Genomic DNA, 16,332 nt, shown 5'->3' with positions numbered 1-16,332 from the left:
CTACATTATTAGTTATTTTGATTAGTCATGTAAGGTATAATGTGAACCGAAAACCCATTTTATTAAATTGTATAAAAGTGAACTGAAATTATAAAAGGTCGGCTACAACGCCAGACTGGCAAAATCAAAAAAATCAAAACGCATTATACATGTTCATGTATTTTGTTTTGTCAAACCTTTTCCTCTAATACCCTGAAATAAACTCCTGGATAATATCCAAATCAATAAGCTCGTTCCAAGACTTCATCGTACTTGGACTGTCGTTAAATTTCCCGTTGTTTAAGTAGTGGAGCAACACTTCGTAGATCAAGAAGTACTGTCTTAAGTTCTGCACCATTGAGATACGCTGCTTCCTGAAGTTGTTGACTATGTTATAAACTGGATCGTATAGCAACTCTGTGCTGTGGTTGTTTTTCAAGATGTTGATGATAGTGTCAATGGTACACAAAGTTCCTGTTCTGCCGCATCCTGCTGAACAATGAATAGCAGTTGGGTACTCGCAATTCTCACCCAACTTCAAATGGTCCAAAAGATAACTCTTCAACTGGATCAATTGGATAATATCTACAGGAGTCAGAACTGTGCCCATATCCGGCCACGACAACAACTGAAGTTGTAACACTTTGTGGTGTACTGCTGAATTGTAACCATCTGTCATAGTCATGTCAAACGAACGCATAATCAAGTAATCGTTGACAGTTTTACTGTTCTGCAATCTTAAAGTTATAGAACTTTTGTTAGATTTGTATACTCCGCTCTTCCAGAATGGCGAGCACTTCATTACGCCGTTTTCTATCTCATCTGTCAATGAAATGATAATTGGAATCTGCAAATTGATAATGACCTTCCAGAAATCTCCCATTGTCTCCTCCATAGGTCCCTGAGTTGCAATATACTTGAGATGCTTAAGAAACTTAGGAGTTAGACCCGTCAATCCTTCTACAGTCTGAATAGGATTCAAATACGAGGCGTTGATGTAATCTTCAGTATCACGTTCCTCTTCCTCAAGCTCCTTACTGTCTTCCTTGACACTGTCATTCAATTTCACACGCGAATGCTCGTACAAGAAAATATCCTTATATCTGTTCTTGTGGCCATACTCAATTCCGCAACTGATTGTTGGTGCAACTTCTCCTTCTGCCAAAGGTGATAAAACAACGTTGTTGGACGAGTTTGGTCTTTGCAAAGTTAATGCTGAAATCAATCTCTTCTGCTCAAACTTCTCCAAAGAGTAGAAGTCGTCGTTGATCTTAGTTCCCTGCTGATTCGTCTTCACATCCACAACCGTAGACCGAATCCATTTGGGCAATGTCGTTCTGTCGTCAGGCAAGTTCTTCAACTTGAACAAACTAATAGCGTTTTTGCTCAAAGCCTCAGATGCAGAGGAAGTCGCTGAAGAAACGGCTGAGTTAGCCAAATCTTCGTTGTGTCTCAACTTGAAGATATTAGCCTTCGGCTTTGGCAAAGAGAAGTTGCTGAGGATTGGCGTACTCGTCTTATCTATAGAAGAAGAAGTAGGTGTAGATCTCTGGCAGGGCAGAAGGTCTGATACCGAATGAGACCGGTACTTCTCCGTGACAATGATGGGCGGCAAGTAATTATTCAAAGAATCTACATTTGCTGATGATGCTGACGTCACATCAGTGTCAAACAAACTGGGATACTGCTCAGCAAACTGATGGATGGAAGAGTCTACAAGATGGATCTGGTGCTTAGACTCCATGAAGACGTTACAGTTGATAAATTTGTTAACCATGTGGAACAAGTTGGACGAGTTGGGCATCGAATCATAAAGAACTATTATACCGTTGAACAGCTCCAGAAGAAACTGGTTGAACCTTACCTTTTCGGCATTAGGCAAAGAATTGATACATCTGATAAGTGTGAAGTTAGGACGTTTCAACAATGTCGAAGGAAGACAGATGTTCAACGCATTAGTAATGTGCAGCTTGGCAAAGTCAGTAAACGGTCTGATATCGATAACCAAGACATGCTCATCGTTGGTAGGAATCGTTATATCGTTTAGAGAAAAGTACTTAATACGATCTGGATTCAACTTCTCTATCTGCTGTTTGTAGTTCTGTGAAGGCAAATAGCTAAGTCTTTTCATTTGCTCCGACTTAACAGAATCAAGGGAAAGACTGCTGCCATTTAGGGAAAGAGAAGGTAACGTGATCTGTTTCTTGAGAGTCAGTGGAGATGGAGGATTGGCAAAACGTGCAGACATTGAAGGAGGTACAGCTACAGTGAGAGGAGCCAGAGTGGCGGCTCTTCCTGAACGATAAGCAGAAGGAAATGAAGACTCGATAGCCGAAGCCATTTTGGGAACGGCATACTCGTCTACTTCGTTAAAGCTCAAAAGTGTGTGGTGGCACTCGCCTCCCGAAGCTGAGGCTGTGTGGTTGTGTTTATACTTGGGAATTTTGCGTGTTTCTGCATTTTCCTCATCTACAAGAGTCTCACGCGAATCGTTGGTCCTTCTCGATGAGGTTTCGTAGATTGTGAGGTCAGAAGTGTTGGAGGTTATTGAGCCGATGGAGTCGTTGACCGCTTTGTGTGAAGGAGCGGAAGAAGAAACTGGCGAAAACGTCTTGGTGACAGTGCATGGAACTGGATTGGATGATGTTGCAGCGCAAGTGTCTAATGGGTTTGTATTTGAATTTGAATTTGAATTTGAACTAGTGAACTTTGGATGTGATGCTGAAGTGGAACTGCTATTTACGCTTGAATTCCCACTTAAAATTGAATTGGTTAAACTTGTATTTGTATGCGGATTAGTATTAGGACTTGCGTTTGATGAAGGTTTGGATGCTACGGGTGTGGATGTGGGCGACGACATGGTTCCGGCGAACCGAAAGTAATCTGGCTGTCGTGCTGTGGATGTGCTGGTATATTTAGGCGAGGCCGACGGCTTTGATTTGTTGAAGTAGTCTGTGGATTCCGGCTGCTTAGACGGCGTGGAGGGAAACGTGAAGTTAGGCGAGGCACATATTGACGGAGAGGAACTCATCGTCTCCATTCTAAGTTACGTGAGGTATTGAATTTGTTGTGAATTGCGTGGGTATGTTATGGCAAGAGAAATGGCAAAGATGATCGGATGTGATTTGAAATGATTATATGGCAATGTCAGTGATAAAAGTCAGGTGGTTCTACGCTTCTGTTGAGTGATGTGAGTGTCAGACAAGCAAGTGGATATGTATGATGTGTATGATGTGGCTGATTGAGCAGTATGTATGTTGCTATGATGTAATGATGTAATGATGTTACGGGTATCTTTATTGTAGACTCAGAGTCAAGGATAAAATGGCAAGTGGAATGAAGAAAGACGGAAAATCTACGCTAAGCTTCAAAGCCCAAATGGAAGGAAGAAAAGAGAAGTCCGCTAAATTAAGTCTCTACACCAACTTGGTTGGTAGCCTGAGATTTGGAGAAATATATATGGAGAAGGGCCTCCAGTATGGCCCAGTCACGGACTAACAGTCGATGTTCTAGACTCTGTGTGGGCTACGCAGGTTGCAGAAAATAAGGCACCAACTGCAGAAAATATACCCGAAACAAAAAAAAATAACGGCATAAATTGCGGCCACTTCCGAGGGCAGGTGGAGAAGCTCGCACGAATGACTGGGCTTTGAAGCTGAGCTCTGGATAGGGAGAGACAAGATCTACTGAGCGGTTTACAACCATCTACCTATCCTCTGCTGCGGACCACTGGCTGTTATTGGGGTCTCTCCAAGGAGGTATTACTTTCTGCAATTTCCGGTTCCAGTCTTTTCCAGTCACTTCCAGTCACTTCCAGTCACTTCCACACCTCCGGTCAGCAGTGATCGTGTGAAGGAAATGGTCATCAAGACAACTGTCACAGCCCTGGTTCTATTCTTGGTGAGTTGAGTGACGTCTAGGGTGCCCGCGCTTGACGGCACGAGAGTCGCTACAGTGCCACTACGCTTTATTCTCCCTAGGTCGGTATAGCGAGAAACAAATTTAGTCGCCGCGCGAACGTCGCTAAACTATTCCGACTTCTCTCTAGCTACGGTATAGTCCCAATACTAAAATTCTATTGTTACCTTTACTGTGCTTTCAATTCTACTTGTTGTAACATGACATTTCTGAAATTCAGTCCGTACTACGTTCTCGGCACGTACGCTTATAATTGGCTATTCTGCTGGCCCAGACTTTATAGCTCGTGGCAATTCAGCCGTACAGCTGTAATCGAGACACAGACCTCGCTAAGAACTCCTGCGAAAGGGAGGAATCTAGATGCCCAAGTCCACGCTCCAAAGTACTACACAGGTGCTACAGGTGCTACAGATGCTACTCGTGCTACAGATGCTACAACAGGTAGGGGCAGAAGTGTCAACCTCGGCTATTCGCTTTTGCGACGAATTCAGGCCTGAGGTAGCAGTTTATCCGTGGGCAAACTCAAGCTACGACCTTCCTCCGTACTCGTCTACTGCAACCTTGGCAAATCCACCAGATTTTAGGGACATTTTCTTCGCTACACTAAAATCGCCGCTAAAAATAACCCGATTTTCTCACTAACGCACATTCACTCCTCACCCACAAAATGTGTCGTACTAGACGTATTCTTTAGGTATGGCACTGTGATTTTTTTCGTCTGGTGCGAACTATCTTTAGAAACGGAGAGAAATTCCGACCTACACAGAGGGAGCCATTTGTACCTCCCAATCCTCGCTAGAGCCCGGTGGAAAAAGACACCCGACCAGCAATTTCTCGACTTCGGAACATGGACCGAACAATGGCTCTATTGCGACAATACCACACGGCTATATACGACTATCGCCATAGCTACAGCCCTCTATCTGCTACAGGGTCGTCTCCCGCTGCTCACTAGTGAGTGGCTACAAATTTCAATACCGCCAGTCGCTTCCCTACAGCGGATTTCAGTGAGTTCGTAAATGCGCAATTCAGATCTTCTCTAATTCCTAATTCTGATAAGTGGTTCCACCCCCTATTCCATTTGTCCATTATTTCGATTTCGAGTTTTGGCCACACATTTACAGGAATTCCACCTTGAGATCTCCCGGACTGAAACCGTTTGGTGGACCTCCCACACCAACGGTGTGGGCAACGGTGAGGGCTTCTTTGTGGTGGCTCCGCTGTTTGCGACCGTCTCAGACCCGGTCCCAGATATACGTTCAAACAGGACCACTTCTACGCCCATGCTAGCCAGCGAGACTTATATGCAGACACGAGCAGCACCTAAATATGGTGAGCTGGTTAAAAATATCCTCTACTGGTGCTTAGCAGCTGAGGACTACCCTGCAACACAACGTGTTGTTTGCAACGACCCTAGAAGACCCACAAAACACAACTTGAACGTGCCAACACGGGTCTTTCACAGGCGCTAAGTTCTCGAGAGTCTCGATCCATCGAGATTTCGGTCCGCTTTGTCGACGCTACTTTTTTTTGTCCAATTGGCGCGTTTGTTGGTTCAAAAACAGTAGTGGAAACAACAAGTGAGGTCTAGACCATTGTCAACAGGAGAAATATTTTTCTGCACCTGCAAATATTATCCAGCATATAGTGCGCAATCGCATCCTGACAAACAGGAGTGATGTCATTGCACAGAGTCTAGGCGTTTGTGTCATATATGACAAGTAGGTTGACAGCGATGATCCAAACAAGACCGGAGGCACTGTAGTAGAGTTTTGAACCGGAAATTAGAAATAGACCCATTCGGGGTTCGCGGCTATAGTGGAATTAAAGAACTGGAAATTTCTGCCGAACTATTTAGCACTAAAAAGTTGTTTGCCATTCTTACAATCCCTCCTAGCGAAAATGAGTTCAATTCTAAACCGAGGTAGATCTTGGTCATTATTGCGACTTCACAATTTTTAATGCGAGATTAGAAAATACGCGAATATTCTCTATCTGATTTGTTGCGAAAGATGAATTCCGGGGCAAATTCGGAGCTTGCTAGTTCGGAATGGCAGAAGTTTCTGTTGCTATCCTAAATATGAAGAAGGATTTCTGTCAGAGCATTACGAGCCCAAGACTTGTGCCGGCACATGCAGACAGAGTTTGGCGGCACAATATTTATGCGCATCAAGAGTACTTCTAAATGGGCCAATATTTTATAGTTAGAGCTCGCATCGCCGGCTCCTTCGCCGAAAGTGAATTTAGTAAGGTTTGAGCCGCACTCTGGTGAAACTCACCCAGGTACTGTACCATTTGATTAAAGCATCTGACAGAATTTTGCAATCAAATAACTTTCGAGTGTGCCCTCAGTGCGGAAGCAGTGAAACTTGCTTACATATTTCAGTCTTACTCGGCTTTGCCAAAAGTGTCCCGATTGTTCGTATATTTATCGTGAACCCATTTATAGAAATCCTTCTATAATTGTTACCATGTGTGTAAACCAAATTCTATTATTAAACAATTCTCACGTCTATATTTAGTCACTATGAGCAAAACAATATTCAGGCAAGCGTCCCCATGGCTTGCGCAAGTTAAAGTCTCTACCTCTCTTGGTGTAATCGACTTCGATGATGACTGGAATCATCTGGCCGGTCTTCAATGTCCATTTTCTGTGTCCAATTACCTTCAAAATCGATTTGATAAGTCCAGAATGTGAAACGATACTGATGATCTGGTTTGAGTCGTTAATGAAGATGTCTGAAAGTAACTGGGCGGCCCGGTAGTTACGGTGTTGGTTCAGTTCGTGTACCTCGGACTTCCAGAGCTCATCGTTCTGGCTAAAGCCTGCCTCGAATACTGCGAAAGGATAGTTCTGGCCAATGTATTCCTTTGTATGTCTCTTACTTTCTGTGCCGATTCCGTATGTTTCTCTGGCAAACTCCTTGATAAGTGGTTGTTGTTTCGTAATGGTGCTCCATGTCAAGTCCCAGGTTTCGAGAGTTCTTCTCATAGGACTTACATAGAAAGACTCTGGTAATGGCATTTGACGACGTTCAATCTCTGTCTCTATCAGCTTCGATAAGTTGGTGATCTGCTCGTGTCCGACTTCTGTAAGTCTGGCGTCGTACCATTCCATTTCGTCATTACCATCTTGCATCTGCCACTGACAGGTCCAATTAGCAACGAGATCCGGAGCAATGTTGTGGAAACCTTCTCCGTGTCTCTGGAGTAAGAATAATTTGTATTGCTTATGGTGGTGATGTTTGTTGAGCAGCGTAAGTTCGTCGACCAACTCAGACCAGCTGTAATTGCTGTTTAGTCCAATATCGGCCAAGATGGAGAAGTCACTGTCGTTTGTAGCTGGATTGTTCTGTTTGAAGAAACGGTTCACCGACTTGAACTTGGGCGAATGCTGAATGGTGAGAATATGCTGTGGAATAGCCAAAGCTAAGGAAAAAATGAAGAAGAACGGCACAAACATTCTGTTCAAAAGTATCAATAGTGTAATAATAGCGTAAAGCTAGCAACAACAACAGAAACTAGTAGCAAATGAAAGTAGCAAGAATAGTCAGCGACACAGACTTGCTAAGATTCCTTGGTTGAAAATCTGTCGCAGCAAGTTCTGTTTAATAAATTTTGCAATTGTTCAGAATATACACTGTAGTTGTCTTCCCGGTATCTGAAATCTGAACCGATATCTCTTCTGTCTCTTATTGTCTGACACTAGGCTTCCATCTCGTCCGAAATCAAAATATACAGACCTCGAGGATTTCTTTCTATTTATATTCTCAGCGATGAGCTCATAGTGGTTATTACTACTCCACGTGTATAACCACTACAGTAAGGGTCCATTAGTCGAGAAACCACAACAACTCCCGAGCAACTAAGATGTTCCCAATTGATGCAGAAAAGAAATATTTATCATTCCGAGTCTGATCTACACTTTGTCGTTCAGCCGTGTCTCTTCGTCTTCGTAATTATACATTTGGCTTTGCTTCTGAAGCTCGATTGCAACCGCGGAAAAAATACCCGAACCTTCTCTTGCTTGGTCCGCGTGGCTGCCATCGGCTTGTTATTCCGGGGAATGAAAACACGTTTGTACGCAGGACTAGATCGGGACTAGCAATTTCTATTTACTTTTATCAGATCGTGAATATGGCCTTCTTTCTCTGTAGAATCCAAGAAATAGACAATTTGTAACCTTTATGATGAACTCTTTGATAAGACCATACTGAATATTTCTGCTACTTCTCACATTCATCTAATCTCTGAAAAAGCGCATCCTGAAACCTTATCATAACATCATAGCATCGAAGTTTCATAGCATTTATTGATTTTTCACTGTTCATTTCATATTCTTCTTCATGTCCAGAATATACAATGACTCGTTCGTTTTCTGCTCTTCGGCAGATGCTCCGCCAGACGTAACTGCTATCGACTTCAACCAAGTCTACCCCCTCGCTTCGCTTCACTTCTGTCCCAACTGCCAGACTCCCAAATCTCCAATCCAGTATAGTTACAACATTGAATCCAAATTCTGCTCCAATTGTCTAGCAGATCATTCAGTGTCCTCGGCCAGCTTCTGTCTGAAAAACTGCTTCGATTGTCCCTCATGTGGAACCATTCTAACCATAACAATATCTGATCACAATGGACAAGGCAAGCTGTTCAACTTCAAATGTCCGTATTGCACTTTTATTTATAAGACAAACGTTATTGAAAAACCAAAATCACTTCATACCATCATCAGACTCGAAAGAAAAGACAACCCTGACAAGAAGCATGCATTATTCCGCCAAATACAAACGAGGCTAGCAGAACCAAATAAGTCGTCGAAAGAGATCAACCAGAGGCAGTTGGAGAATCTTTCTTTGGGTAAGAAAGAAACAGAAAAAATCGATGATTTTGATGTGCAAGAATCAGATAAAGATATATCAGATATCGCAAATCTCGAAAATATACTATCTTCAACATTTCCAACCATTTCTTCCACAACAAAGCTATTTCCAAAGACACATAGGCTTTCTTCAAAAGTTTCAAAGAAATGCCTTGCTTGTAATACTATTCTCCAAATGCCGGCATTAATTCCAAATTCACCAACGGTATACAAGTTCTCCTCCAAATTCAATGCTGTAGATTATCTACCAACATTGAAGATCGCCGACGCACCAACTAATATCTTGAATATAGACGAACAATACAATATTGTGCTAAACATCATAAATCCATTGCAAACGAAAATGACAGTTTCCTTAGCGTCGCCAGCTCAGCTTCCTGCAAATTGTGTATATCCTGCTTCGAACAGCAAATTCACAATCAGCATTCCTTTAACGAAGTTCACGATTGGAAATGCCGTTTCCAAGAATATCTTGAAAGGTATCCCAACTTCGATCTTGACTTCAAATACTGCCGTTTCTCGTTCTGAGAAACTGAAGAGAATAGGGGAGTCTGCGCTTGCTGTAGATCAATTCGACGTGGACAAATTGGTGCAAAAGGGAGCCAACTGGTATAGCGTGCCTATTGCGCTCACCATAGAAACTGGAAGCTGTAGCGATATCGAGCATGAGATCAAAATCCCCTTGTACATTAAAATCAATTCCGATATTCCAGATAACCTTCTTCTGGTCTCTAGAAGAGAAAAATTGGCATTGGGGTACTGGAATATTGTTACACTAGGAAAGTATAGAATTATAGAATAGGCGCATTAAAATTACGAAAAAAGGTGTACCATTTTTTTGCACCCAACTAGCCACAAATGGATATTTACTCTTCGCAACTTTTGTTTATTTAGAAAATAACTAATCATATCTAGAATGAGTAGTCTGAATCGGTTTCCACACCTTATTCCACTGGTAATCTGTCTTGATTTTCCGGATAAAGATCCGATCCCCCCTCCTGTTCCACCTAGACCAATTCTTCCTATATATGAGCGATATGACTTCCAACACCGCTACAAGGGAAAGCAACGATGGTACATTGGTGGAGACCAACAAAGACAAGAAAGGAAACAGGATCCCTCTTCGTTGGAAGAACTCAAAAAGAAAATGTCACAACTTTCCGTTCAACGACAGGACAAAATTTCCAGTAACAATGCAACTAAAAGAAACAATAGGAAGAGGAAACATCAAAGTTATAGAGTCAAAACAAGAGAAGAGAGGAAGCCCATGAGCAAAGAATTCCAAAAGCTTGAGTCGCTGAAGTCATCAGTGAAGAAAAGGAGGTTCAAAAAGAAGGAATGTAAATTTCCAAACGTAGCAGCCAAAATCGACTGGATCAATCATGATCCACATACATTACGATATAAACACTTTGGTGGTAAAATGAACCATATTGAGTTCACGGAAATGACTAAAGAAAGACATCGTCGCAAACAGGAAAACAAGTTAAGGGAGCAAAGGATTCACCGGCAAGTTCACCAGATTCGTATTCATTGGGAGCGACAAACTCAACTTCAGGCTCAAAAACAGATCCTCGAGTTCTTTGTGATGGCTGTCGATATATTGATTGAAACAATTCAGGGCTATTGCCGCTTGCTTGGACGGGAGGCATTATTGGCATCAGACAATCAGCAATATCTACACGATCAGTTGTGGACTTTTTTGGATGGGCAATTGGATCTTCATCCTAGAGTTCTTGAGTATCTCAACGAGTTCTACTTTCTCAGGGTCTGGGAAAAAGTAGAAAACAAGTACATGTTCGAATTTGTTCACACCAATAGACTAATATAGACAGATAAAGGCCATTATTCGAGTTGCCATTCTCTTTTTATAGTGTATTACAGATTGCAGATATCATAATTAACGAAGTCGTCACAACCTTCTCCGTTTCGGAACCCAACTCTCATTGGCCGCTTGCTATCTTCAATGATGAATAACTTTTAGTAGTGATCATTAGAATGGACTATTTCTTATATTTCCTTCAAAAGTCGAGAATAAGCACCCCCGCAATCTTCTGAAGATGTCTGGAGTCCAATGTATCGTTGTTGTTGGTCTCCGCCACTTTAAGCTGCCTCTGAGTGTCAGAGTCTTGAATATCTTCAGGATCCAAGTCGTCTATATCATCGTCTTCTATGATCTCATCCTCAGCCTCTGCGTCAACTTCAATGTTGGCATCAGATGCAGACTCGACATTGTCGATTCCATCCACTTTGCTAAGAGAATCACCTTCCAATATACGTTCCTCGTTGGCCCTTATTATAGCTTCATTGACAAACAATCGTATATACTCTGCCGAAAGCTTTAATGTGGAAAGCATGATCAGGGTATCTGCATTCTTGAAGCCGATTTCTCGGAAGATCCGAGCGATAGTCGTAACAGAGATATTTGTTTCTTCTTCGGTTTCCATAATTGCAGCAGATTGTAGGTGGAAAGAGAGTTAGCTTGAATATTGATTATCTGAAAATTATTATTATTGTGACGCGTTCTACTGCGGCATGGATGTGAGAAGTTCTATTTCAAATTGCTGTGTTTCAAATCCAATTTTAACCAAGTACTACAATACCTATCCATTGTATAAGAGGAGTTTGAAATTGAAGATTAAGAAGTCATTCTGATATTTAGCGGTACGAGAAGTAAAGTAATAGATAAGTATATTTAAAGAACGCATTATTGGTTTCTTGGAAGTGAGACGATTTGGCTGCGAAAAAAATTGTTCTCGGATTCCAAATTGTTTAATGAACATATCTAATAGCTTATCTGACCGTTTTGATTTCAGGATCATAATAAGTAAATGATTGCAACATTTGAGGCTGTTCTTGTCTTCTCATTCTATGACTACGAAATTAGCTCTTGAATCTATGTAATTAGAATGATAGAGGTAGTCTATAATCTATCTAATTGTTTGCTATGATTCAATTCTCCATTTACGATACCTTCATAAGGGCCGTAGGATGTACGTCTATAATACTATGCTTTACGACGTTTATGATCATTTCTGGAAATTTCCATGGAACAGTGGCTTTTCGTGTGGATCGATCTTGAAAACCTTGTCTGGATTTAAAATTCGAAGAGGATCCAATGCTAGTTTGATTTTTCTCATCACATCTATAGTCAACTCTCCTATTTCTTCTACTAGGAACTCACGCTTACCGAAACCAATACCATGCTCTCCTGTACAGGTTCCTTCGAGTGCTACGGCTCTTTGCACCATTTGATCAACAACTTTCTGGGCGACTTCTCGTTGTTCAGGCGTATACAAGATGAACGAATGCGCATTTCCGTCTCCAATATGTGCTACCAATGTGTTCTTCAAACCGTGACTGTCTATATCAGCCTTGGTTTCTGCTAAGAACTTGGGCAATTGCGAGATGGGCACAGCAGCATCCGTTGTCCAAAGAAGCATGGTGGGGTCTATCTCTTTTCCCAAGTTGATGGTAGACCACAATGCTACTTTTCTGGCAGACCAGAGTTCCGTCTTCTCGTCATCGTTAGAGGCAAACTGGAAATCAAGGTTATGGTTACTTTTGACGATACCTTCTATCTCCTCGACGATACAATCAAGCGATTGCTGATTAGCGCCTCCAAGCTTCAAGAAGAGGGTAGGAGCTTCGGTCCAGCGACGACTAGTTTCTCCACTTTGATTGATCACCTGCATCATCTTGTCGTCTAACAACTCAATAGCATTCAACTCCATTCCCTTCAACAAGATGTCGTTAACAGTATTGGCAGCATCCTCAATCGTCTTGAAGGGGACCACAATGACGGATTCTTTGGCGGGTTTGACATGAAGCTTAAGTGTAGCCTCGGTGATAATTCCAAGGGTACCTTCACTTCCTACAAAAAGTGAATTCAAGTTGTAGCCTGCACTAGATTTTCTTGGTCTCTGTTTAGTTTTTATAACCGTTCCATCAGCCAAAACCACAGTTAAACTGAGAACGTTCTTGTATGTTTCTCCATATCTACTGGCATTAGTTCCAGAAGCGTTGTTGGCACAGATCCCCGAGATGGTAGCTCCTGGGCCAGGGTCTGACGAGAAAAGAAGATTGTACTCTTCAAGGTAGTCTGCCAATGCTTCCCAGCCTACACCTCCTTGAACAGTAATGTCCAAGTCTGACTTGTTCAACTTAACAATCTGATCCATGTTGCAAATGTCAATGGTGATTCCATGTCTTCTGGGAATGAAGTGGCCCTCCAAAGACGATCTACCGCTTGTGGGCACTACAGGGATCTTATAAGAATGACACACTTTCATGATCTCCGCGACTTCCTGAGTCAGACGCGGACATACAACATACATTGGCCTTTCGTCTGGAGCAGCGTGGTGCGAATTGAAGTAGGTATCTGAGTGGGAATCCAATTCTTCCTTGGAATTGTTGATGAATATAGACTCGTCGTATTCTACTCCAGCCGGTGTATTCTTTTTGAAGATGTGTTTGATTTCTTGTATAGCTGTCTCGATTTCTTCTTTGGTAGCATAGACTGGGGACTCCAACTTATCCAATGGGAGAGTTGAAGTAGTTGCTTGATCATCAGAAGTAGAAGGAGGGATCACCTTACTGTTTAATGTGTCTTGATTTCTCACCAGAAACTTGTAGACTGCTGCCCCAAAGACGGATCCACCGAAGAAGGCTATGGAAGCACTGGTAGCAACTCCAGAAGACTTGGGTGCACTATCGGAATAGAAGCGCTTGAGACTTCTGAGCCCTGCTCTTCTCCAGGCTGTTGACGAAGCTGTTCTGCGAAGGAGAAACATCAGAAAGAAATGCAAAAATAGCTTTTTATAGTATTTTGGTATATAATAGTAAAGCGGAGGACCTAATTGTTGACAAACCAGGTTATATACCTAAATATAATGGAAAACAATAGAACAATGGCGATTTTCACAAAGAAGAAATAACAAAATCGTTATTTTTCACTTCGGCCCTCTCGCTATTTTGTTAGTGGGGAACCCCGGAATAATAGCGGTGTTGTGACTATTTTTTAGTGAGAGTACGGAAAAAGTTGGTTCAGCAGAAGAAAACACCAACAGTTGGGTTCATGGAGTGAAATTGGTCTATACAATAATCAGAAGTCCCAGATGGATATGACTAAAGTTTCACATCATAAACAGTGATTCTGGCGTGTTTCCTGGAGCCGTGGCCGAAATTTCTCGGGGTCATCTTCATCGCTATTCGTCACTAATTATTCCGCGCAATCTGCCACTATCTGTCAGATTTAGTCACTAATTTAGTCGTCCCGATAGGAAAAGTTGGCGCTGGACTTTCGTGATTCCTCGTTAAATTTATCTAGCTCGTGCTGTTCAATTTCAAGGATATTGCTGAGATATCCTATTCTACAATTTCAAAGTCGTACTGAGGTCTTACTATCTGCTGAAGTACATCTCTTCTTCAAATCTTAATCAAAAGACCTCCTGATTGCAACTCTGCCCATTCTGTCACGTGATAAGATACTACTTAGAAGTTTTAATCTGATGGTTTACATGTAAAAAACAAGTATATAAATTGAATAAGAAATAAGTGGTATTTCATGGGAGATATTGGTATCGTTTGTGTCTCCTATTCTCAGACTGCCTTCTAAACTCTTCTGCCTTGATATATTTCTACTGGTGGAGCAGGCCGTTTCAACTAAGGAAATGGAGATCCTGCATATTTAAATATATCATTTATCGCACTGATAAAAGTTCAAAATCTTGCGTTGTAGAAATATACTATCTTCTTTTATTTGCCACGATCATATACACCAGAAGAGGCTCACAATGGACACTATTGAGAAGCCAGAGTTACAGCCCATATCTGGTGCATTTGAGGAGCTGACGGGTCCAACTTTCTCGGAAGAAAACGAGTCGTTACCTGACTTTGGGAATATAGAGCTGAATGAATTGGAAAATGAGAAAAATTCAGAATCCCCAGAACCACAAGAAAATCAAAAACCACAAGAACAACAGTCAAAATTGGACCGAGAAGAAACTATTATACGGAGATTACGGGATATTCCACTAGACAAACTAAAAGAAATTCTTACTAACCAGTTGGATCTTGAGATTCGCTTGAAACATCATGAATTGAAACTCAGTGAGGCTGAATTGAGCAAAATAGAGTCTCAGATGATTGTACTTCGAAAGTTTTTTGAAATTCCCAATGAAGTGAAAATCGAAGGTGAACCAAGCGAGTTCACGTTAAAATATTTTGACATTCTCAACAAATCACTAAATGTCACGTATAATGATCTCAAGAAACAGCAGCTGTTAGTAAATGTAGATAGTACAGCTTTTGGTCTTTTCAAGCCAGACTATATGGGAGACAAGTCTGATGTATTTCTGGGAGATTTGGCATCTGGTGGCCATTCTTATCGTACTAGATCTACAACTTCGTCATTGAGACCTACCCAAACCTATACTGGAGCGTCCGCTCCTGGAAACTATAGCTCAGTAAAGTTTAACCAGAATTTGGGCTGTTTGTACCGCAGAACCGATGGAATAATTGTCAAATTGACATGTCCCGATTGTCAACGAAGTAACTTCTCTTCAGCCCAAGGATTCTTGAACCATAGTAGAATAGCCCATTCTAAAGAGTACACTTCTCAGGATGCAGCAGCTTTGAAATGCGGAGAAATCATCCCGGAAGTCAAACAAGACGCCGAAGGTGAACTCAGCTTGCTGAAACTCAAAGAGAAAGGCATAGATCCTAACAAAAATCTCAATGTCAACGAAATCTACTTCAACGGTTTGAGCAACAGCTTGAACACGGTGCACAACTCAGCACAATCCTCTAGTAGAAAAAACTCGTCACCTTCATCTTCTAATGAATGCGCTAAGGCAGCTGAGGAAACAAGTTCCATCTGTAACGAAATAGCAAGATCGGTGAGCGTTGAGTCTCTCGCAACTTCTGCAACACCAGAAGCCGTTCCTCAGCAGAATTCAAAAAATCAAGCAGAAAGCGAATTGCTAAAAAAACTCATAAAAGAAGGAAAGATGAAGAAAGAAGACTTTGAGCAATTTGTCTCAGAGACTCGAAAACCAGTGGCAAATTCTCATCTCTTCGAAAACGAAGTAGAAGAAGAAAATGACTCAGAAACTTCAGCAGTTTCAACTCCTGCTGTTACAAACTCGAGGACCAAAATGAAACGACGTCAATCACGTGGAGGCATAAATATCTCCATAACAAGAGGAGACTCGGGACTCGAAATCGAAGACGTAGATGAAGACGACTTCGACGAAAATACGGAAAACAAAGAGCCAACGGACAAAAAGGATACGAAACGTAGACGCAAAAGCTAATGGGAATTATATAGACGTAATATATGTGGCGCTACCACGCGACATTATGATTTGTTAAACATTGGTGATGTAGCATTAAAGCAGACTACCTTGCGAAGATGTAGACACTACCTCAAATGGCAATTCCTAGAAGATATAACTCGGAAAAGTGATAATGTAAATCCATAAATATATTGCAAAAAAAAGGTGTACTGGTTGTATTTTATTGTCCTGCATATATTCACAACTGAAAAATTTAAA

The 16,332-nt window shown here is 41.6% G+C and overlaps 8 protein-coding genes across 8 annotated transcripts; 4 read left to right on the top strand and 4 right to left on the bottom strand. All coding sequences in view use genetic code 12, as the record gives it.

The window, feature by feature from the left end:
- Positions 1-40: 40 nt before the first annotated feature.
- On the bottom strand, positions 41-3,350 carry PTP2 (protein tyrosine phosphatase). The gene is given in 5 exon segments (XM_001386932.1): positions 41-636; positions 649-1,012; positions 1,031-1,258; positions 1,277-2,550; positions 2,788-3,350. 5 exon segments carry the CDS (start codon positions 3,017-3,019, stop codon positions 185-187), a joined length of 2,550 nt encoding a protein of 849 aa, XP_001386969.2. The 5' UTR covers positions 3,020-3,350; the 3' UTR covers positions 41-184.
- A 747-nt stretch (positions 3,351-4,097) lies between these two features.
- PICST_29260 (predicted protein) lies at positions 4,098-5,369 on the top strand (the record flags this gene model as incomplete). Its single annotated transcript, XM_001387177.1, has 3 exons — positions 4,098-4,338; positions 4,636-4,904; positions 5,022-5,369. 3 exons carry the CDS (start codon positions 4,098-4,100, stop codon positions 5,367-5,369), a joined length of 858 nt encoding a protein of 285 aa, XP_001387214.2.
- Positions 5,370-6,415: 1,046 nt separating this feature from the next.
- Positions 6,416-7,360, bottom strand: PMU1 (hypothetical protein; the record flags this gene model as incomplete). Its single annotated transcript, XM_001386931.1, has 1 exon — positions 6,416-7,360. One exon carries the CDS (start codon positions 7,358-7,360, stop codon positions 6,416-6,418), a length of 945 nt encoding a protein of 314 aa, XP_001386968.2.
- An 883-nt stretch (positions 7,361-8,243) lies between these two features.
- Positions 8,244-9,578, top strand: DYA4 (Dynactin subunit 4 (Dynactin subunit p62); the record flags this gene model as incomplete). The annotated part of the gene is made up of 1 exon (XM_001387176.1): positions 8,244-9,578. One exon carries the CDS (start codon positions 8,244-8,246, stop codon positions 9,576-9,578), a length of 1,335 nt encoding a protein of 444 aa, XP_001387213.2.
- Positions 9,579-9,923: 345 nt separating this feature from the next.
- On the top strand, positions 9,924-10,607 carry PICST_29257 (predicted protein; the record flags this gene model as incomplete). Its single annotated transcript, XM_001387175.1, has 1 exon — positions 9,924-10,607. The coding sequence occupies one exon, from the start codon at positions 9,924-9,926 to the stop codon at positions 10,605-10,607; it is 684 nt and encodes a 227-aa protein (XP_001387212.2).
- Positions 10,608-10,797: 190 nt separating this feature from the next.
- On the bottom strand, positions 10,798-11,223 carry PICST_29256 (predicted protein; the record flags this gene model as incomplete). The annotated part of the gene is made up of 1 exon (XM_001386930.1): positions 10,798-11,223. The coding sequence occupies one exon, from the start codon at positions 11,221-11,223 to the stop codon at positions 10,798-10,800; it is 426 nt and encodes a 141-aa protein (XP_001386967.2).
- Positions 11,224-11,699: 476 nt separating this feature from the next.
- On the bottom strand, positions 11,700-13,641 carry DLD1 (mitochondrial enzyme D-lactate ferricytochrome c oxidoreductase). The gene has a single exon (XM_001386929.1). The coding sequence runs from the start codon at positions 13,567-13,569 to the stop codon at positions 11,806-11,808; it is 1,764 nt and encodes a 587-aa protein (XP_001386966.2). The 5' UTR covers positions 13,570-13,641; the 3' UTR covers positions 11,700-11,805.
- A 930-nt stretch (positions 13,642-14,571) lies between these two features.
- NUF1 (NUF1 protein (Spindle poly body spacer protein SPC110)) lies at positions 14,572-16,092 on the top strand (the record flags this gene model as incomplete). The annotated part of the gene is made up of 1 exon (XM_001387174.1): positions 14,572-16,092. One exon carries the CDS (start codon positions 14,572-14,574, stop codon positions 16,090-16,092), a length of 1,521 nt encoding a protein of 506 aa, XP_001387211.2.
- Positions 16,093-16,332: the final 240 nt, after the last annotated feature.

This window comes from Scheffersomyces stipitis, chromosome 1, assembly GCF_000209165.1.
Source record: "Scheffersomyces stipitis CBS 6054 chromosome 1, whole genome shotgun sequence".
In the NCBI taxonomy this organism is placed as follows: Eukaryota; Fungi; Ascomycota; class Pichiomycetes; order Serinales; family Debaryomycetaceae; genus Scheffersomyces; species Scheffersomyces stipitis.
The sequence above is the reverse complement of the archived record's forward strand: the minus strand, read 5'-3'. Positions and strand labels throughout refer to the sequence as shown.